Source organism: Bos taurus, chromosome 24 (assembly GCF_002263795.3).
Source record: "Bos taurus isolate L1 Dominette 01449 registration number 42190680 breed Hereford chromosome 24, ARS-UCD2.0, whole genome shotgun sequence".
Classification (NCBI taxonomy): domain Eukaryota; kingdom Metazoa; phylum Chordata; class Mammalia; order Artiodactyla; family Bovidae; genus Bos; species Bos taurus.
The window spans coordinates 22,192,350-22,214,579 of record NC_037351.1 but is presented as its reverse complement, the minus strand read 5'-3'; the positions used below and the strand labels follow the sequence as shown (position 1 = coordinate 22,214,579).

General features: G+C 39.6%; 1 protein-coding gene across 25 annotated transcripts in view; it reads left to right on the top strand.

The window, feature by feature from the left end:
• Positions 1 to 22,230, top strand: part of DTNA (dystrobrevin alpha) — a 451,122-nt gene that overhangs the window by 367,095 nt on the left and 61,797 nt on the right. For 9 of the 25 annotated variants that reach the window (XM_024984389.2, XM_024984390.2, XM_005224027.5 and 6 more), the window contains 2 exons: positions 1,036 to 1,160; positions 6,832 to 6,915. In XM_024984389.2, coding sequence (XP_024840157.1) covers positions 1,036 to 1,160; positions 6,832 to 6,915 — 209 coding nt within the window. Of the gene's footprint in view, positions 1 to 1,035; positions 1,161 to 3,541; positions 3,551 to 6,831; positions 6,916 to 8,276; positions 8,576 to 8,646; positions 8,737 to 16,987; positions 17,066 to 17,618; positions 17,712 to 22,230 lie in introns of those variants that run through there. The other 16 variants (XM_059880980.1, XM_010818726.4, XM_059880982.1 and 13 more) reach the window with 7 other exon arrangements.

The following is a 22,230-nucleotide window of genomic DNA, read 5'->3' as shown; positions in this document are numbered from 1 at the left end:
CTGTGTGTCAAAGAAAGTGACAAAATTATAAATCTCTTCTCACTGAAAGGAAAAATTGGCATGAAGATTTATTATATGTGGTAGACTATTTTTGATCATCTTGGCTGTGAAATATTAAACATTCCACTGGGCTAAATGAAAAAGAGAGAGTTCTCTGGAAAGAACATGAACTTTAAATTCTGAAGACTCAGGCTGAAGTTCTGCTCTTCCTTCTAATTGGATGTATCCAGCCGCACCTGAAAATCTTGCTTCTGGATTCCTGCAAAACCGCCCACTCCTCTCCTGCCTTCCATTCCCATCCCTCTCAAACCATTGTCTGTTCTTAAGGAGAAGCAATCCTTCTAGAATCAGGTCACCTCTGAGATTTAAGTTGTTCATTGTCTCCCTCTGCATCTGAGATAAAGACCACAGCCCTGGATGTGGTATATAGGACTTCAGTGGTCTGCCTCCTGCTTTCCCTCTCCAGAACTAGATCTCCTGGCCTTCCTCCTTCTGGATACCTTCCAGTCCCCTGAATTTTGTCAGAAGGACTCCTGCTGTTCATTAAATCCCAGCTCGGATGTTCTGGCCCCAATGACTGCTTCCATATCTCACAGCATTTGCTGACACTGTGCAGCCAGCATCAGGTACCCTGGTGGCTAATTCCAAGCATTCTGGTTCCAGCAATGAGCCAACTCCTTGACTTGGAGTAAATTCTCAAAGAAGAGTCCCTGAATGAATAAATGAATATATATCATGGAAGGGCTTCCAGGTAGCACTAGTGGTAAAGATTACCCGCCTGGCAGGGCAGAAGACTCGGGTTCGATCCCTGGGTTGGGAAGATCCCCTGGAGGAGGTCATGGCAACCTACTCCAGTATTCTTGCCTGGAGAATCCCAAAGACAGAGGAGCCTGGTGAGCTAGAGTCCATGGGGTTGCAAAGAGTCAGACACGACTAAAGCGGCTTAGCACGTGGCATAGTATGAAAGCAAATCATCTAATAAAATGTTACTTAAGTGTTGATTGTTAACACTTGAACCTTTGTTCTTCCTTCCAGAAATCACCTGCCAAGAAGCTAACCAATGCGTTAAGCAAGTCTCTGAGCTGTGCTTCCAGCCGTGAGCCCTTGCACCCCATGTTCCCTGACCAGCCTGAGAAACCACTCAACTTGGCCCACATCGTGTGAGTATCTGCCCTCCACACTGAGAGACAGCTCTTCGTTGACACGTGTGCAGATCCATACAAAGACAATTTCCTATCAGTTGTCAGGGACTGAGTTTTAGATTTTATTTTCTTAAAGAAGAATGAAAATCAGGTGATTATATATATATATTCTTTTCCTTTCCATGAAGAGGTATACAACACTTCTGCCCGGAAGTACAAGAATGCAGCGCCATATAATTCACCTCGAAGTGGGAAATATTCAAAAATTTTATAGTTATAAAATACAGATGTTAGTGGAGTTTACACAATTGGACATTAATAATCAATGGAATTACCATGATCAGCCAATAGTAAAGCATCCTGTACCTTAACATCATGTGTGCTTTGAGTCCCTAATCCAGAAGCCCCCTGTCTCCTTTCTCTGCATCTTAAAGATGCCAGCAGAGATGGAAATTATTGCTGTTGTTATTGTTTTCTCCCAAGTTACATAACTTTAGAAGAATCATGGCCTGTGTAAGGGAGGGTTGAAGTGGAGGGATTGCTGGGGAAATTCAACAGACGATCCAAAAACGGACTTAAAAAAATTTCTCCAAAGTGTATGTGAGTTTGAGTAGCAGAGGGAGTAGGGTCAGGGAATGGTGCTACCACCCACCTCTTCCATCTCCCAAAAGCTCAGAAAACAGGAGGTTCAGGCAGAAGAAAGTATTTCTTCCTCGGTGATGCCTTGGGCTCAGAAGAAGAAAGAAGTTCATTAGCTATTTTGGGGCTACAGTTAGGAATTGTGTAGTCACAGGGGCCTCAGGGAGCCTCTAGAACAGGCAGTTCCTCTCCTGAACTGAATTTTGTGTTGTGCAGTTCAGCACAACCTTTTGTACTGCAGGGCCCATGTTTGCCTGTTGACATCAAGAGGTGGGCTGACGAGACCTCTGAATGTTAGGAATCCACCAAGACAAGGTTATGCCTCAGGTGACTGAGAGCATGGCCCCTTAGAGGCATTGCGGTGGACCGCAGAGCCTTAGGAAGGCAGTGACTCTTTCCCTGATGGACCTAAACAGATCCTAACAAACAACTGTGCTGAGCATGTCTGAGAGATTTGTATAAATCCCATGGGCTTTGTTTGGTTTACTTCTGTGTGCACTCTGAGGATTCGTTGTCCCCAGCAATCCGCACAGTCTGGAAGCATCCAAAAACTAATGTAAACTGGTTCTGTAGAATGTGGTTGACTTATTTTTGGAAATTTTCCTCCTAAAAATAAGCCTTAAAGTAAACCAGGGGTAGAAAGAGCGGGGAAGTATCCCAAAGGACCAACCACTTGCAGAAAGTGATCTCATGCAAGCTGTTCTAAAGTCTTGACTTACTTCCCCATAGCCGGGGACAGTCACTTAGCTGTCCATGAATGAACAAAAACTGAGAGTAAGTTTGGGCTGTCTGGCTGAGCCACAGAGTCACTTGCTATCAGGCCTCCTTGGGGTTACCCTTCAAGAGAGCAGCATTCAATCCGAGCTGATGGCTGTGGGATGGATACTTAGAGGGTGGACAGGGCGGACAGCCTGGCTGCAAGAGCTTTGCAGCAGATGGAATGAGGATGAGGCCTCCCACCTGGAGACAGAATTAAGAAACGAGGCCACGTGTGTGAGTAAGGCCAGCCTCACGTCAGTCACACTGGGCTCTGTGCCCAGTCAGCGCTCAAGATTGGGAGTGTGTGTGGGTGTATGTGGGTGTGAGTTAGTTGACCAATGAGTAAAAATGTTTTATTTATATTGGCAATATGATCTGATATGTTATTCACTGAACTGAGGGCATCAGCTACACAATTTGGATTCCATGGAGAGTTTCAGGATTCCCCTAAAATTCTACATGAAATGTGCCTTCTTCTGCTAAAAGTCCCATACATTTAACCAGATGATTAAAACAGTCCTTGAATCCAAACACTGATCTGTATTCATTGATGTTTCCATGGTGAATGTCAGTTTTAAAGGACAAATTGAGATGCCTTCTTATACAGTAGTTAGTGCATCAGTTTCATAAAAGACAAATTGTATGAAATATTTAATTGTTGAAATAACACACAAGAAATTCCAGATGTACAATATCCAATTGATATTAGAACAGATTTGTTCCTATTATTTTAGCTTTAGACATTTTTATAATTATTATTCCCCAGATGTTATTTCCCTGAATAGATATTCATGTTCTTTTTTATATGGATGGGGATATCTAAGACTTCTAATCTGAAAATATACTGTTCATTTAGCTATTCTAAATCATCATAGGCATGTAAAAGCCACTTAAGTGGTGATATTTTGGTGTTTTGGCATTTGTTCTTAGCTATTGTATTGCTTGTAAATGTTATCATGATTAACTGTCTCTATTCTATTCAATTCTTTTGCTGCCAAAAGAGATACTTGGTAAGTAGTTCAATAATCTTCAGTGCACTTATAAGGACCTATAAAATTATAAGTGGTTATGAGACACAAAACAAGTGAGAGACAAGAGGCTAGTTTAAAACTAATTCTGCCTTAAAGCTGAGCACTTTCATTTTATGAAAAGAATGCCATTTATATAAAATGTCCTTTGCAAACATCTTGTCCAGAAAGAAAACTTTGCATAGGCCTCTGTGACTTTTTCTGGAGCTATTTCTTTTTCAAAAGACTAAACATATTTAAAATTCTTAACTGTGACCCATTTGTTAGATAGAGTAACTTGCCATGTGATTGTAGAGGAAATACGTCCCTTTGAAAACTGCTATTTGGTGCCAAGGTTAGCCCAAGTCCCAGGTTCAACATTTTCATGATGAACCTTACACATAAGGCCATTTGCTTGTTGTTGTTCAGTTGCTAAGTCATGTCTGACTCTGCGACCCCATGGGCTGCAGCACACCAGGCTCCTCCGTCCTCCACTATCTCCCAGAGTTTACTCAAATTCTTGTCCATTGAGTCAGTGATGCTATCTAAGCATCTCATCCTCTGTTGTCCCATTCTCCTCCTGCCCTCAGTCTTTCCCAGCATCAGGGTCTTTTCAAATGAGTCAGCTCTTCCCAGCAGGTGGCCTGAGTATTGGAGTTTCAGCTTCAGTGTCTGTCCTTCCACTGAATATTCAGGGTTGATTTCATTTAGAACTGACTGTCTGATCCCCTTGCAGTCCAAGAGACTCCCAAGAGTCTTCTCCAACACCACAATTCAAAAGTGTCACTTCTTCAACTCTAGGCCCTCTTTGTGGTCCGACTCTCACATCCAGAAATGACTATTGGAAAAACCATAGCTTTGACTATATAGACCTCTGTCAGCAAAGTGATGTTTCTGCTTTTTAATTTGCTCTCTAGGTTTGTCATACACAGTGTATTAAAGAGCAAATACCAAGGAACTGCAAATTCAGCTTTGTGGTGACCAGGTTCAATAGAGTAAATGTACCTGGCTACTCAGAAAGCATTCCAGATCCTCTTGTTTTCTCATTTCCTAGAGAGAGAGCAAGATGGAGACATTTATAAAGAGGCAAAAGAAAACCAGAAATGTCAAGCTGATTTTTTTCCACTTTTTTCAAAGTTAAAATGAAAATATTTCATTCTGCTTAGTGTTTTAAAATCTGATATAACCTAACCTTTCAAAATTCACAGAGCACGTTTGTTTGAAATTAACACCCTTCTTATAAAGTGAAAGTGTACTGCTCAAAGCAGAATTAGCTTTAAACTAGTCTCAGGTATTAGGCATATCCTAGATAAGTAGTATAAAACAATGTTTTCAGAATTTTGGCTAATATGTCTGAGTAGATTCAATAATAATCCTGCTATTTTGACCTCACCAAACATAGAATGTGTCTTTAAAAAAATTCAAGAACACAGTTTAGCACCAGGTACTGGGAACCTAAAGTTTCAATGAATTTTTGCATTTTGTGCTGACATTTTAAAACCTGCCATGTGTCATGTCCATTCTCATAAATACATTGGGACAAACATGTCTACTTTTTCCCTAGAAATCTCTTCGTTTTAGAATCCAAACTAATTCCTGTTTCCTAAGATAAAAATTAAACCTTCACAAATTTGACTCTTGATCGAGTCAACACAAATCGATTCTATAGGCTACTGTATTCATGTTTCATCTTTTAAAAAATTCTGTACTGTCAAACTCACATGTAGCATTATAGTGAAACCAAAATTTCCTGACTCAGAACACCACCCTGCCCTGTCACCCAGCTTCTGACCTCTGAATCCCTTCTCATCGTACCATGGAACACCTAAATCTAAAATGAGACTAAAAACTGCTTGGAGATGAGGCAGCGATCTTAGCTCTATCATTTCACCTGAACTAAGACCTCACTGATAGGGAAAGAATAACAAGGTGAGGTGCAAATTAAGATGGGATGACAGATGTGATGCAGTTGATGTTTAGGCTTGTGGGCAATTCTGAGGAATATTGAACCCTATTTTCTTCCTCTAATAATATAGAAAAAAAGTGTCTATGGGCTGCCTTGCACTATATGTCCAGATAACAGAAAGTCAGTAAATCCCTATGGTGCTTAGTTGCATCTTCCCTTAGAACAAAGGTCAAAGAAGGCGCAATAGGATTTTGCAGCTGGGACCTTACAGACAGGGAGTATCAGGAGAGGGCCATCTTCATGTGGAACACAGGATGAAGAGTCTGTACAATCCTCCTCTTTCCAAGAGATTTGGAGTCTGATTATCCTCAAATTTTCTGGGCTTCTCTTTTTAGAAGGCAGTGCGTGCATGCTCAGTCACTACTCAGTCATGTGCGACTCTTTGAGACCCTGTGGACTGCAGCCCACCAGGCTGCTCTGTCCATGGGATTTTCCAGGCAAAAAAACTGGAGTGGGTTGCCATTTCTTTCCAAGGGATCTCTGACCCAGGGATTGGACCTGCATCTCCTGCTTTGGTGAAAGCTTCCCTGGTGGCTCAGATGGTAAAGAATCTGCCTGCAAAGTAGGAGAACTGGATTTGATCCCTGGGTTGGGAAGATTCCCCTGGAGAAGGGAATGGCAACCCATTCCAGTTTTCTGACCTGGAGAATCCCATGGACAGAGGAGCCTGGCAGGGCTACAGTCCATGGGGTCACAAAGAGTCAGACATAACTGAGCAACTAAGCACACTCCTGAGTTAGCAGGCACATTCTTTATCACTGAACCACCTGGGAAACCCATTTAGAAGGCAGTTGGCTGCCTCAAAATCCTCACTCCATCCAAGAATATGACTCTACAACAAGGCTCAAAACTCAAGAATAAACATTCCTGTGGCATCCAGAGATCTTCCCCGCTCAATGTTTAACAGACATTCTGTCTTCTCAAGGAAATTTAAGTTCCCAAAACACTTCAAGAATTGAATTGGAAAATGTAAAAATTCATGTTGATCCTGGGTAAGATAGGAACTGGGCTTCCCAGGTGGCTCAAGTAGTAAAGAACCTGCCTGCCAAGCCAGGAGACATGAGAGACGAAGGTTCAATCCCTGGATCAGGAAGATCCCCTGGAGGAGAGCGTGGCAACCCACTCCAGTGTTCTTGCTGGAAAATCCTGTAGACAGTCCATGGAGTCGCAAAGAGCCAGACATGACTGAAGTGACTTAGCATGCATACACACAAGATAAGAACTCTGATTTCCCAGCTTCTTTCCTTGAGGGATTGGATAGTTTTAACTTGTGACTTTTACTTGTTTTAACTTTCCATCCACATTGTGCTTTTTTTAGGCCACCCAGACCTGTAACCAGCATGAATGACACCCTGTTCTCCCACTCTGTCCCCTCCTCAGGAAGTCCTTTTATTACCAGGAGGTAAGTTCCAGTCCTATTATAAAACAGACTGTCTCTTTGATAATGAGCCTTGATTCTGTGGCGAGAAAAATATTCTCATGTAAGCCAAGAGCAGAAGATTATTATTAGCAACTCGTTTGTAAATATCTGTCACAAGGCATCAATTTCATTCATTTGGATGCTTTTGTAGAGGGCAGGGATGGCTTTGGGGATGAAAGTCACCCCTGGAAACTTCACTTACAATCCATCCATAGTAAGAATGCACGGTATGTTTAAGTTTTACTTCTAACACACATGCATTATATCTCATTGAAAAAGTCACTTTTATAGCACCTGGAATGGCCCCATTTAACCTGAGGAATTGGCATCTCAAGATGCAATAAGGAATTATGATGGACATTCTGAAGCATCTCATAACATAAAATTCCAGGTATATAAGAATCTTCTTAGTAAATTCTAGAGTTCCTGAGGCTGGAGGCTCAAATCCAAATTTGGACATACAGTTTCTACATAAGTAATTCATGGATAAGAATAAGAACTTTTAAAAAAGAGAGAGAGAGAGTGGATACAGGTCTCATTTTTGCACAAAGGCCCATTGCCATGTAAGCAAACAGGTGAAGCAGATACTTCTCCTGAAACCAGCACAGTGACTAGGCAGAGGTCAAGACGCACTTCAAGTCATTTGATCAAATATCACAAATAAAGCACCAGGGAATTGTTTTAGAAATACAGGGAGAAGGCTCACAGGAAAGCAGGAACAAAGGTGAGGGAAATTGGGATGGGCAAATGAATGAAAGATTTAAAATGCCTTTGAGTAGGAAAAAATAAATAAAATAGCCTCATGTGTTTCAAAAACAGTCATAATCAATGCTTTCCTCGAAGAGTTGCTAAGGCATCAGTTTCCCTGTAATATCCTGGGATGTTCTAGTGAAGATGTGCAGATAGTGAGACTTAGAACACTGCTGATTTTTCCCTTGAGTCCCTGGATTTGCCCGTCATCAGGAACCTGAGATGAAGACATTCCCCATAATTGTAATTAGTGGAATAAACAGAATGTGGTCATTCATGATGTTTCCTTCCTATAAATCCAGCAAGTCTGTAACAAATAGAAATGGGGAGGCAATTGAACGACAGAACATCCACAGTGAAATCCTATGGTTGAAGCCCTCAGTATGTTCCTTTAGCATTCCTTTTCAGAACCACCAGCAAATTCAACCATCCTTTCTAAAAAAACAAAATTACAAACTGTAAAATCTGTTAGAAACACAGGCCTGTGCCTCTATGTCAGGAAAGAGATTCTTGTATTAGGAAGCTCTGCATTCTGTGAATGTCCAGCAGAGATAGACCCCATCCTTACTGAAGGTCATTTTATATCATTTCAGCTCGGACGGTGCTTATGGTGGATACGTCTAGATGGATAACATGGCTTCTTCTACTCTAAACTATTCCTATAATACTTTGAGCTGTTCTGCTTCCTCCAGGGTGCATGGTATCCCTTGCACCCAAATGATCCCAAAATAGGATCATTTCCCTTTTTTCCCATTTTCAGTCCTTCTAGAATGTTCCCTCTGAACCACAAGCACGTTGTTCACAATTTGCAGTTCTTGCTCTCCTCACAGAGGTTGGCCTCTGGTTTCTGTTTTAAGGGTGCTGTTCAATAAAGCTGTGTACACTGAACATCTTTCCTCTCTGAGTGGGCCTTGCTCTGTCCATGGGAGGTTTTAACGAGGTCTCGTTGTTTGCATCCCTCAGGTTACCTGAGGGGATAAGTGCATCCAGCCCTGTGGCTGAGGAGCATTCACTCATAAAGCTGTATGTAAATCAGCTTGACCACGGCACACGGTCAGTATCCCAGCCCTGAATCACTAATCGTAGAAGTAGTTCCATAGCTAGACTGCTGGTCCTACGTCATCACTAAAATCCCCTTGTAGTTTGGGGATTTGATGGAAAAACAGGTCTTCTGGGGGTTCATGAAATTCCATTGAGAATTTCCAACTTGAGCTGCACTACTTGGCTCTCTTCTCTCTTTTCCACTTCTCCACTTCTTTTACTGATTTTATGTCTTCATACCGGTATGTATGAGATGTGTATGTGTGAAGAGTACCACATTGGATCTCCTTCTTTGGATGATTCTCTGCTTTGGTACAGTTTGTAAAACCCCAGATGGTGATTCCTTAGACTCTTGTATTAAAGAGGCTTGTGGAATGCTTCCAGCCCTAACTGGATGAGACCAAGACAACATCACATGGCTAGACCATATTGTAGTAAAAGACTTCAGGATATATATCCTTCTGTCCCACTGGGCTTGGACCAATTTTCCCCCAGGTAAGCAGTCTGATTCCTACTGAAGCAGCAATTTAAAAAAAAAGAAAACAATTTCAGACTGTGAGTGCTTAATTTTTATTATTTGATAATGCTGGTGGTGATCGACTGTTGATTTCTTAGCCGTAACCATACACTAAGGTTCATGGAAACCATCATGCCAACTGTGGACATCAGTTAAAGGCACTGATCTCCCAACAACTGGAACTGAACCAAAGAAATACGACCTAGAGCTCAGCCCTCACTCCTACCCCATTGTAACTGCCCCTTTGAAAATCTGATAAAACCTAAACAAGCCGAGAGTGGTGCTGGTCAGTGTTAAGGCCACATTAAAACAGTAAAGCAGTTTGCCATGAGATGTTTTATTTAGTCTGAGTTTTTGGTCTTTGGTGTGATGACAGATCGTACAAAGATAAAGCAGAATGAGGATGAACTGAAATCACTACTCCAGAATCCTTGCCACAAACTCTTGGCATTCCTCACCTAGAATCCTTTACAAGTGTACACTTTGATCTTCAAAAGGTGCGAGGGTCTATCTTTGAAGTCTTTTGACATCCTAGTAACCTAACTCACACATATTTATGAGGGTGTAACTCTGGCTACTACCACCATCTGCCCCATCCCCTCTTCTGATATCTATTTCTAGCTACATACTTGATTAACTTTTCCCTTAAAAGAAAAGAGGGAATTCTCAAAGATACTCTCCCTTAACCCTTTGAAGTCTGTATGTGTGTGTGTATAAGAACTCAGTGATGTTTAGCTGTTAGATACAGTGTGGATCAAATAATGCAATTCATGAACTAATTCACTTCATTCATTTTCTTGGTCATAACTATATCCCTAAACCTAGATTATTTTTTTATAAGTGCATTAATTTATAAGAAAGGGAAGCGTATTATCACCACTAGGTAAAAAGATCCAATATATGATGTATGATATATGATAGGGCAGCCACATTAAACTTATGAAAGATAGCTTGCCATTATGGCAAATATTATTGCAAGAGCTGACCAGAGATTTGGGCCCAAAAGGCCCTTTTTCCCACCTCACTGCCCACAGCCTTGTGCCTCTCTGAGTATCTGCTCTGTCTCTTTCGGCATCATGCCCCCTTTGTAAAATCTTAATTATCTGCCCAAATCCTTCCCTCATTTATGGAGAGAGCTAACCAGTCCTTTCTTGTGTAAAATGTTTCACTAATTATGGCTATTATGGCCATTTCTTCATACAATAAGGGCATTCTAAAAGTTTGAATGGTTAGATTCTTTTACTTTCAATTTTAGAAACATCTCTTCAATATTTTTGCACATGCAACCTCTAAACTCTTAACTGCTCACAAAAAGAATCAGTTTGGCTATTATGTATACCATCTAGCCAGATCTGATCACTGTCCCAAATGTTAGAGCCTGGCTTATGATTCATAGTGTTGAACACAATCTAACATACTCTTTTCTGGTTTATCATCATGTTATTTGGTTAATTACTAATACTGTCTCAGGTCCAGGGGTACATATGGGGAAGATAGGCTGCCTAACCACGCATTTCCCAAATCCTGATTCTTTTCAATGAAATAGCATTTGCGAGTTATTTTTGTTGGTTGACTGGTTGGTCAGTTGGTTGATTTGCTTGGATTTTCAACCACAGAAAGGCTAGTTCTCTGTGTCCCGTTTCATTTTTTCAAATGAAACTTTGCCTTCCCAAAGAGTCTTGACCTAACAATCCAGATTTTTAATCTGATGTATAATATTCAGACTAAACTTGAAGCATTTGTGCTTTGGTAATCAAAAGCGAATAGAAACAAAACTGAGGTACTGAATTCAGCCTTTGCTTCTGAAAATCAGTTTTCTTCATAGTTAATATTTTCTGAGATTAAAGCCTTTTCCTTTTCAGTCAGGAAAGTAGATAAACTTATAAATCAGCATCATAAAAACAGATATACACTTAGAAATCAACCACCTGAAGATTTCTTCTTTCTTTTTATTCTTTAGGGTCATGTTGTATGAAATTTGAAATAAACACTCTCTGCAAATATTTATCCCATGTAGCTTTCTTTATTCCCAGAGTTCCACTGAGATGCTAGATTTTTTTCAAACTTGAATTAAACTGGTCTTTGAACTCAACTCTGTTCCCTATACTAAAATGTTAGTGTATAATTAAATATGCAGTCACCTCTTCTTCACTCTTACTAGGGTTGCTTAGCTGCTGTCTGTGTGTGCCCCATACCCAACAAACGTTTTAGGCTTCTCTTGGCAAAAATACAATTGATAACAGCTTGATATTATCTGGGGAACACGGTAAATGTAGTGAATCACATATGACCTAGAATTCTTATTATTTCTTCCATGGTACCTGCTTAAAATGGTCTGACTTTCATGCCAGCCTAAATTGATGACAACTCATTTTCCCACTGAGACGCTGAGCTATTTTTATGCATGTTTGCTGATTTGCATGTGGAAGATATTTTACATTTCACATCAAAGATATTGAAGGCTAGAAACGAAAGGAAACAAGAGTTGTAAACAAATTATCTCTTGAAAAACCTGACTTGTGGACTCTTTTTTATTGTATTTAAATTAGTTTGATGACCTTGGCATAGTCTGTGTTAATTACAGTGATAAGCAAAATATTATTCCCAACTGACAGATAAGGAGGAAGCCACGTTTACAAGTCATTCTTCATAACCCCAAACACTAAAAAAATTATCAATTATTTAAGAATCAATAAAAAAGGAAATATCTGTTCTTAACTTACCATGGTTCAAATATCATTTTCCATTTAACCATTGTAATGATAATTATACATAATTTGTTTACATTATATTATTGCTCTAGGCAAGACTTTTATTTAAATCTTGTTACTTTCATGTTAAATAAAAGAGAAATATCTGGCTACAGCTACTGTAATAGCACAGCATAAGCAGAAGTGGTTTTTAAAACTATATGGCAGGTCTAAGCAAAAACCCAAGGAGCATTTGTTTGTGGTTTTGTTACCTAGCTTGTGTGCATGCATGCTAAGTCACTTCAGTCGTGTCTGACTCTATGCAAACCCTATAGACCATAGCCCCCCAGGCTCCTCTGTCCTTGGGATTCTCCAGGCAAGAATCCTGGAGCAGGTTGCCATGCTCTCCTCTGGGGGATCTTCCCAACCCAGGGAGCGAACCAAGGTCTCTTAAGACTCCTGCATTGACAGGCAAGTTCTTTACCCCTAATGCCACTAGAATACCCAAAATGTTTGCATTTAAGAAAAAATCCTGACATCAGTTGTCATCCTCTGAAACTAAAGGGTGGATTTAAATAAATAAATATAAAATATTTTGAAATCGTCTATCCTTCCAGAACCCATTGTGTCAGAGTGTGTGTGTGTGTAAAAATTTTTGGAAGAAGACAATTTATCTTTTTATATGTTCTTTCCCTATACTCCCTATAGAGTATAAAAAGGAATTGGTGAAAAAATAAGAGAATTTTTTAGAAAAGAATAATCTAAAGGATTATTTCCAGCCTCTTTTCTTTCAGCAGAACACATGAAATTCAAATTTCACCTGGTCATACCTCCTGGCTATGATTGTCCCCACACCTAGTAATGAAAAAATGTGTGCAGAAGGAAGTCTTTATACAGTGGCAGGGCCTGGTGAAAAGAAAATAAGGATAATAAGAGAAAGAGGCATGTGTACACACAATCTTAGGATGGTAGCTTTGCTTCTCCTTGGGATTCAGATTAGATAAGATTCATCACCCACAGTTGAAAGGAGCCCCGGGTAGTTTCCAGTTTCAGAGCTAAAAAGGAGGAAGGCATTTAAATTTAAAGACGAGCCATGCAGAAGATGGAGAAGCTCCAAGAGCTAGCAGTACAGAAGAGCCATTGGAACGTTTGGCATCCCAGAAGCAGTCACTTCTTTAAAAAAAAAATTTTTTTTATTGGAGGATAACTGCTTTTGCTGTATAGCAATGTGAGATCAGCCATAAGTATACAGACAATAGCCAGAGAATGGAAGCAACCTAGATGTCCATCAGCAGATGAATGAATAAAGAAGTTGTGGTATATATATACAATGGAAGACTCGTTGGAAAAGACCCTGATGTTGAGAAAGATTGAGGGCAGGAGGAGAAGGGAGCAACAGAGGATGAGATGGTTGGATGGTATCACCAACTCAATGGACATGAGTTTGAGCAAGCTATGGGAGATGGTGAAGGACAGGAAAGCCTGGCATGCTGCAGTCCATGGGGTCACAAAGAGTTGGACACAACTGAGAGCCTGAACAACACATATACAATGGAATATTACTCATCCATAAAAAGGAACAAATTGAGTCAGTCGAAATGAAGTGGATGAACCTAGAGTCTGTGAAGTAAGAGTGAAGTTAAGTCAGAAAGAGAAAAGCAAATATCATATATTAACACATATATATGGAATCACTTCTTGATAAGGCTCTAGGTTCCAGTGTTATCAGATCCCAGAGGCCACAGTGAATTGGAAGTATCACCAATCTTCTCCAAGCAAACTGCCAGAGCTACAAAATGAAAGTTTAAACATCAAAATTACTCTATGAAATATCGTGAGGGTACATTGCTTTAAAGAGATCATCAAAAACTACTTGATGTCACTACCTTGACAACAATTCAGGAGAAAATTTGTGTCACTTTGCCTCCTTCATTCAAGCTCCTTGTGAGCTGCAGAAGCTATTCTGGTAAAGATACTTCAGATGAAAATTCTTTATAGACCCAAGTTTTAAGTGAAACCTGCCTCTTTGTCTGCTTTCTCAGTTCTTGATCCATTTCATTTGAGTGCCTTTTTTCCCCTGTTTGCATCATTCACTTGGCTTCCTCTATATTATTTTTTAAATTTATTTAATTTTCTCTTTTGGTCATGCCACACGGCATGTGGGAATCTTAGTTCCCTGACCAGACATCAAACTCACACCCCCTGCACTGGTAGCAGAGTCTTAACCACTGGACCACCAGGGGAGTCCCTTGGCTTCCTCTATCCATGGTCATAGTTTTGGCCTCCCAGGAATAAGTGATGAGGAGAAGAATTCGAGGTACTAGGTAGTATAGAAACCATGTGGACAGTGAGAACCAAAAGTCAGAAATGCTCTTGGCACTAGATGCTAAGAACTGTAGCAAAATAAGATGAACAGTTTATTTCCACAAACTCATAAATGTAGAGAATGTCATCCCTATATATACCAAGAACTACTTTCCCTAGGGATTCAAGTGGGAAAGGAAAGGAACATGAAAGGAATTCAATGATGCCTTTGAACCAGCACTGGCAAGGGCCAAGGCAAAGAAAATGGCGACAAAAAGACAAGAGATGTGTACGTACATCTGCCAGTCCCTTTGAGGAAGGAAGGGCTGGGAAAGAGCAAGGCGGACAGGCAAGTGGAGGCGAGGAAGGAGAGAAGGGCCCAAAGCATTGGAGAGACAGAAAGAGTGAGCCATCAAAGGAGAATCTGGGCAACTGCTTGCTTTCTGCTGCCAACCCTGCACCATCGTGATGTCAACAGGTCTCCTCCAGTGCCCAGGCTTGCCAGTGAGTAAGTGGTAGGACACACCCAGCTTTGTTAACACATCACCTTTCTCCCCTAAGGCATCACCAGAGTAATTTGTAACAAACACATCCTCCTGGTTGATCCTCCCATGTTTCTTTTTCTTTCCTTCTTGCACACTCATCATCAGAGGTTGTGACTGTGTAATTATTAGGCCTTTGATTTAAGGAAATAGCACAATTTCTGGGACTGAAGGTTCAAAGTAGCATATGTAACAAAACAGAGAAATAGTTTCAATTGGAGGGAAGAATTTTGACTATTTCATAGTGTTTTGAGTGGTTTTACAGGGATCTGTCCATGGGGTTTTCCAAGTAAGAGTACTGGAGTGGGGTGCTTTCTCCAAATAGGTAGATCTATTTTGTGTTATTTAAAAAAAAAAATGTTGAGGGAGATGACTGGGCAGTGGTAGGATTGTAGTTACTGGATAATGAGCGTAGAGGGCTTTGCTGTCTTGGCGGGATGGTGGGAAAACAACTCCAATGGCTTAAAGTGGTTGTTTGGCCCTGACAGCATGTTTCATAGTCTCAGAAGCTGAAAATCAATATGCTGTTACAAAAGCTTAGCTTCATCAGAAAAGTTAATTCTCCTAGAGCATTAATTTCATTTTTAAAGTCAGTTTTGTTTGTGTGCAGTTGTACTTTTTGAGTAATAGGTACAGTCCTGAAAAGCTGAATGAAGTCATATTTAACAAACCCATGACTACCTGCTCTATAGTAGATATTTTTTATACATAAAATTTGTTTTTAAATTTACCATAAGCCATACTATTTAAGGCATCTTTGTAGTATATATTATTGTAAATTACAAGAATTTCAGTTATAATATGCATAATTTTAATGTGATATTCATTTATAAATTGCTATATTTTGTGCTCTGTAGTCTGAAAAAGTGGTACTTTGTAGTAAAACCTTAAAACTTTTAAAGTTTTTGAGGTTTTTAGTTGCTTTATTTAGCCATTCTTACATTTATGGGCTTCCCTGGTATCTCAGATAATAAAGAATCTACCTGCAATGCAGGAGATCAAACCTGGGTTTGATCCCTGGGTTGGGAAGATCCCCTGGAGAAGGGAATGGCTACCCACTCCAGTATTCTTGCCTGGAAAATTCCTTGGACAGAGGAGCCTGGTGGGCTACAGTCCATGGGGTTGCAAAGAATCAGACACGATTGAGCAGCTATCACTTTCACTTTGACAGTTTCATATTACATTAAGAAAGTTTGGAAAAGTTGGGGAAGTTTGTGGTGAAAAATCCAATAATTTCTATCCAAGTAATTAAACACTTGGTATTCAAACAGTCACACAGTTAATTTTTTTATTCTCCATGAAAGGAGAAAGGGATAGTTTTAAGTACATCAGTGTTGCAGGGCAAATTCTTAGCCTACAAAAGAACAAACTCTCTTTAAGCATATTACAAGCACAATTATAATACTAAGAATCAATATATTTCTCGATGAAGCATGCATATTCATTATAGTAAATCTTGGGTGACTTTGGCTTGGCCACACGTTATTAGTTATTATTTATATTTCTATGTATTCTTTAATAAAACTACATTAAGCTGTCATAAAATTACCAATTAAATGAATGTTCTTCCTAGTAAATATAAAATAATAAGAATTTGCTCTTGGTGGGCCTCTCTTCACCAGTTATAGACACAAAGTGTATGAATATATACATTTATAAGGCTCAAAGGTTTATTTCTCTGGAAGTTTTCCTTGCAGCTTCACAGCCAAGGTCAGGTGATTTGTGCCTGAAGTAGGAAAACACTTTTAATATGACACCAATCTCTAACTAGGTAATTTTCAATTCTCTGTTCAATACAGACAATCAGAGAATAGAGAGCAGGCTGCAGAAGTCAGCTTCTTGTGTGGGGTCTGAAGGCTGGCAGGACTTAGTGAACTACTCCACTGAACACAAGATAGTCTGTGAGGAATGCTGAATGAATGAATTGTCATTGTGTCTAGGCATATGCAATCTATTTGTTAGGCAAATAGCAGAGGTCAAATCTGAGATCATAGTGGGGCTTGTGTAATTGTAATTACAGTTCTCAGGCCAGGTTGCTACTTCTAGCCCAACTCTGAGGAAATCTAAAAACATCTTGAACTTTTCAAAGTAATCAAAGAGCTGTCCAAGTGGAGCTTGGATGTAGTCTTGGGAGTTTCTGTTGCCAGTTTCTGTTCTCGAATGCATTGCCGTGTTTACGCTCTTCTTGGCTTTCCCATCTTATTAACCAGCTCTCCTCCCAAGGACAGTGAAGTCGAGCAGAGCAAACTGCTGGCTAGGGCTGCTCCAGCTTTGCTGAAGGGCAAAGGGTAAGTTAAAGCCAGAGTGTGCTGGAACCCTGAATTAACTGAACTAAAAATGCAGATTTCTTGTGTCAAAGATGCTTTGTGTTTGAAAGACCATCTTTGATTTAGCCAAAGCAGCTTCATCATAACCCCATTAACAGCACCAAGTAGTTATTTTGAGTAGACACATCTGTGTTGTTACTTACTTTCCCTGATTTCCCTGTTAAAATGACTAAGCTTCAGATTTGATCTTCCAAAATATAATCTTTGCTTACAACCTATTTCAGTGTATTTACTGTACAGATGAATTACTTGGACTTAGTGGTTTGAAGAGTGCAGATCTGCATTCTTAAAAGTGACCACCTAAGTGGAAGTCTTTTTTTAAGTGAGTGAAATGGCACTGTGAATGTCATTGCTTGGATTTTGCTTGTGTTTTTTCATAGAACATCGCTTAGTTTTCCTTTACCTGCTTGGTCTTCTAAATGCCCTTACTACCACAGACTCACTCCTGCCTGCCCCACTTATTTCTGTCTACCTCTCCTAACAACATCCTTTCTTTCCTCCTGCCCTGTTTCAGGATAAAGTACAGCCTGAATGTGGCAGACAGGCTAGCTGATGAACATGTTCTCATCGGGTTGTATGTCAACATGCTCCGGAACAACCCATCATGGTTAGTGCAGGTTTGGCTGCTTGACTGTCCTGAGAGAGGGGAACAGTCTGATCTCTTGACAAGCAGTCTCAGCAAGGGGCAAAGTCACTGGGTGGCAGAGGTGTCACTCAAGTATTTTTTTAACCAATTCAATTAAAATATCTTGTGATATTACTTTGGACACTGCCCATTAATGTACCATAGAATTCACATTTTTGCTAATATCTTAGCTAAAGCACAAGTTGTGTAAATGGGTGCTGTGCTAAATATTAACATCTAGAGAAATCCAGGACTCTGGGTCCCTCTGGTCAATTCTGTGTTATATGTGCCATATCAAATTACTGCACGATGGTGATGCAAGAATTTGTCTTATTCCGAGGACTTGTGTGTTTCTGCCAATTTGGAGAACAATGCTCCATTCTCTTAAGATAGATGTGGAAAAGAAATAGGATGAGATCATACCATGGAAATCATTTCCTGAACAATGATAACATTGGGAGATATTGTCTTTCAACTCTTCTCTTACAAATGTTTCAGTGTACTCATCCTGATAGATGCAAAGCTTACTTTCAAATGTGTGAATTCAGATAAAGTATTAGAATAACGGCATTCCTAGAGTTTTCCCTTTCTATTTTAGTTGTGACATAGGAGATTCCTGCCATTGGTGCAAGTTAGTTAATAATAAATGTACATTTTCAGTTTGAATGGAAATAAATGGACACACTGTATAATTATCCTATGTTTCATCCTAGTTTAGACAACTGTTTTACAAACATGTTTTGCAAACCAGTTCCTTATAAGTATTTGATTTTATTTAGTAACTCTAATATAATTTCTCTGAACTAAGAGCCTATGGATTTGTTTGCAGTCATAACTGTTTAGGGGTTAAATTTCCTCTAAAATTGATTCCCTTTCTTCTACTGTGTCACAGAAAACATCCTTGAAACATTTGGCATCACTCTCACCACTTGGTATTATTAACCACTTATTTGTTTCTAGAACTTTCCTCTCTTGACTGCTTCTGATGCCTTAGAAATATTTTTTGAAAGATTACCACATGAGTTTAAGTGATACATTGAACATTTATTTGTTTTAATAGTTATATATTTATCTTCAGATCAGATCAGATCAGTCGCTCAGTTGTGTCTGACTCTTTGCAACGCCATGAATCGCAGCACGCCAGGCCTCCCTGTCCATCACCAACTCCTGGAGTTCACTCAGACTCACGTCCATTGAGTCAGTGATACCATCCAGCCATCTCATCCTCTGTCGTCCCCTTCTCCTCCTGCCCCCAATCCCTCCCAGCATCAGAGTCTTTTCCAATGAGTCAACTCTTCACATGAGGTGGCCAAAGTACTAGAGTTTCAGCTTTAGCATCATTCCTTCCAAAGAAATCCCAGGGCTGATCTCCTTCAGAATGGACTGGTTGGATCTCCTTGCAGTCCAAGGGACTCTCAAGAGTCTTCTCCAACACCACAGTTCAAAAGCATCAATTCTTCGGTGCTCAGCCTTCTTCACAGTCCAACTCTCACATCCATACATGACCACAGGAAAAACCATAGCCCTGACTAGATGAACCTTTGTTGGCTAAGTAATGTCTCTGCTCATGAACATGCTATCTAGGTTGGTCATAACTTTCCTTCCAAGGAGTAAGAGTCTTTTAATTTCATGGCTGCAGTCACCATCTGTAGTGATTTTGGAGCCCCCAAAAATAAAGTCTGACACTGTTTCCACTGTTTCCCCATCTATTTCCCATGAAGTGATGGGACCGGATGCCATGATCTTCATTTTCTGAATGTTGAGCTTTAAGTCAACTTTTTCACTCTCCACTTTCACTTTCATCAAGAGGCTTTTGAGTTCCTCTTCACTTTCTGCCATAAGGGTGGTGTCATCTGCATATCTGAGGTGATTGATATTTCTCCCGGCAATCTTGATTCCAGCTTGTGTTTCTTCCAGTCCAGCGTTTCTCATGATGTACTCTGCATATAAGTTAAATAAACAGAGTGACAATATACAGCCTTGACAAACTCCTTTTCCTATTTGGAACCAGTCTGTTGTTCCATGTCCAGTTCTAACTGTTGCTTCCTGACCTGCATACAAATTTCTCAAGAGGCAGATCAGGTGGTCTGGTATTCCCATCTCTTTCAGAATTTTCCACAGTTTATTGTCATCCACACAGTCAAAGGCTTTGGCATAGTCAATAAAGCAGAAATAGATGTTTTTCTGGAACTCTCTTGCTTTTTCCATGATCCAGCGGATGTTGGCAATTTGATCTCTGGTTCCTCTGCCTTTTCTAAAACCACCTTGAACATCAGGAACATATCTAGCTTAATTTGTATTTAATATTCATATGTGTGTGTGTATATATATATATATATAAAATCAGCATATTGGTTTAATTTTATACTATATCCTTCTGTTTTGGGAGACAAAGATGCACTCTTCAGCTAAACCCATCTCTTTATTCAAATTTTCCCAGTTTGTAAATCAAACAGTTACTTTTCTTTCTTACATCTATCTCTACCTCCCAAAACTACAGTGGAAAGAGTAATGGTTTTCATCTTACTCCCAGTGAATTTGGACTACCCCCAGTGTTATACAGTAGCTGAAACAACAGAACTAAATGCTTAAATTACCTCCCCCCAAAAAATCTGTGTTGGGAATCTTCAAAGCAAGATATAATAAAGAGCCAATCATGTCTGAAGGCAATGCCGAGATCTCACACATGTCCTCCCCTGAAATTCTAAATACATTCCAATTATTTCTACAGCTCTTCTTTGACCTTTTCTTAATTAAAGTTGTAACAGAGAAATCTCCGAAGAGGAGAGCACAGAGTTTGACACTCCCAGCCCTTTTCCCTCCTCCAGTGGTTAATCATATTGACTTGATGGCCACTTAAGACCATAAACCTGTCTCAGCAGAGACACCTTACATCGACTTGATGAAAGCTAGATGTGATTTGTATTTTGAAAACAAAGCAGAATTTAAGACTGATCAATGAAGCCAACTCCATTTTAATAACTCCTACTCTCCATAAATCTCATCCCTGTTTTCCATCCTTAAAAAATTCCAGCTTCTCTTTTCTCATTTTCCCCCTCCCTTTCCTTTATTGTAATTAATTGCTAATGATTCCCACACCTGCCAGGATTCTGTAAGTGATGAAGTGATCTCTCCTCTCCTTTATTATCATCATAGCTATGATGCTTTACTGTCATTCAACTATAGTGAAATCTAGAATGATGGTAACCACAAGAGTTACTTTTCTTTAAGTATATGAAGCATATGATTGTGTTTTTATTTTGTTTTTGTTTTTTATTATTTTTATTGGAGTATAATTGCTTTATAATGTTGTATTAGTTTCTACTCTACAGCAAAGTGAATCAGCTATACATGCATCCCCTCTTTTAATTTCCTTCCCATTTAGGTCAGAGAGAGCATTGAGTAGAATTCCCTGTGCTATATAGTAGGTTCTCATTAATTATCTATTTTATGAAATTGAAAGTGTTAGTTGCTCAGTCATGTCCAACCCTTTGCAACCCCATGAACTATAGCCCGCCAGGCTCCTCTGTCCATGGAATTCTCCAAGCAAGAATATTTGAGTGGGTTGCCATGCCCTTCTCCATGGGATCATCCCCACCCAAGGATCAACCCAGGCCTCCCGCATTACAGGCAGATTCTTTACCTTCTGAGCCACCAGGGAAGTAGATAGTATCAGCAGTGTATATATGTCAAGCCCAAGAGCTACCGTTTTTTAAAGCATTTGCCTCACAATAAGCATTGTGTTTAAAACTTTATTTACATAATTTCCCCTGGTCCTTAAATAAGCCTGTAGAGTAAATACTCTCATCCCCATTTTATCAATTGGTAAAGGTACCAATTCGGAGAGTCTACATCTCACAGACACGAATCCACTACACAGTGGGGCAGGGATTTCTACCTTCATCTACTTGATCCCAAGCTCATAACCACTATGCTACATTGCCTTTTATAAAGCCTATATAAATGCATGCTCTCCAGAAAGCTCTTTTAGACACTCCGCACTGTATCCACCACATCTCTATTTACTAAAATTGCATATCCTACTATATTATTTTTATTTCATTTTAAGAGATATTTTGAGCATATACTAGTAAAAGGAATTGTTAACAAATTATCATTTATGTATTTAGTTCTGCGCATTGTGATTTCTCATTTTAATTATAAGCTTCAAAAGGACAAAGCTTTTCAGTCTCTTGGACCTCATGACAACAGCCAGAATATCAATAATAAATTTTACATTTATGAAGTGCTTAAAAAATTACAAAGCCCTTTCCCACACATTATTTCATCTGCTTGTCAAAGCCCGTAAGTTTTGATATTATTATTTCCATCTCATTGATAAGCAGATGCCGGTTCCAAGACATCAAGAGACTTATCCAAGGTCACTTGCCAGCAAGGTCTTCTAATACTGACAAAATAATTCATTTTCTACCTCATTCCTCAGTCTTCATGTCTGTGCATCCTTCATGAGATGGTCTATAAACAGGAATCTAATAGTCGT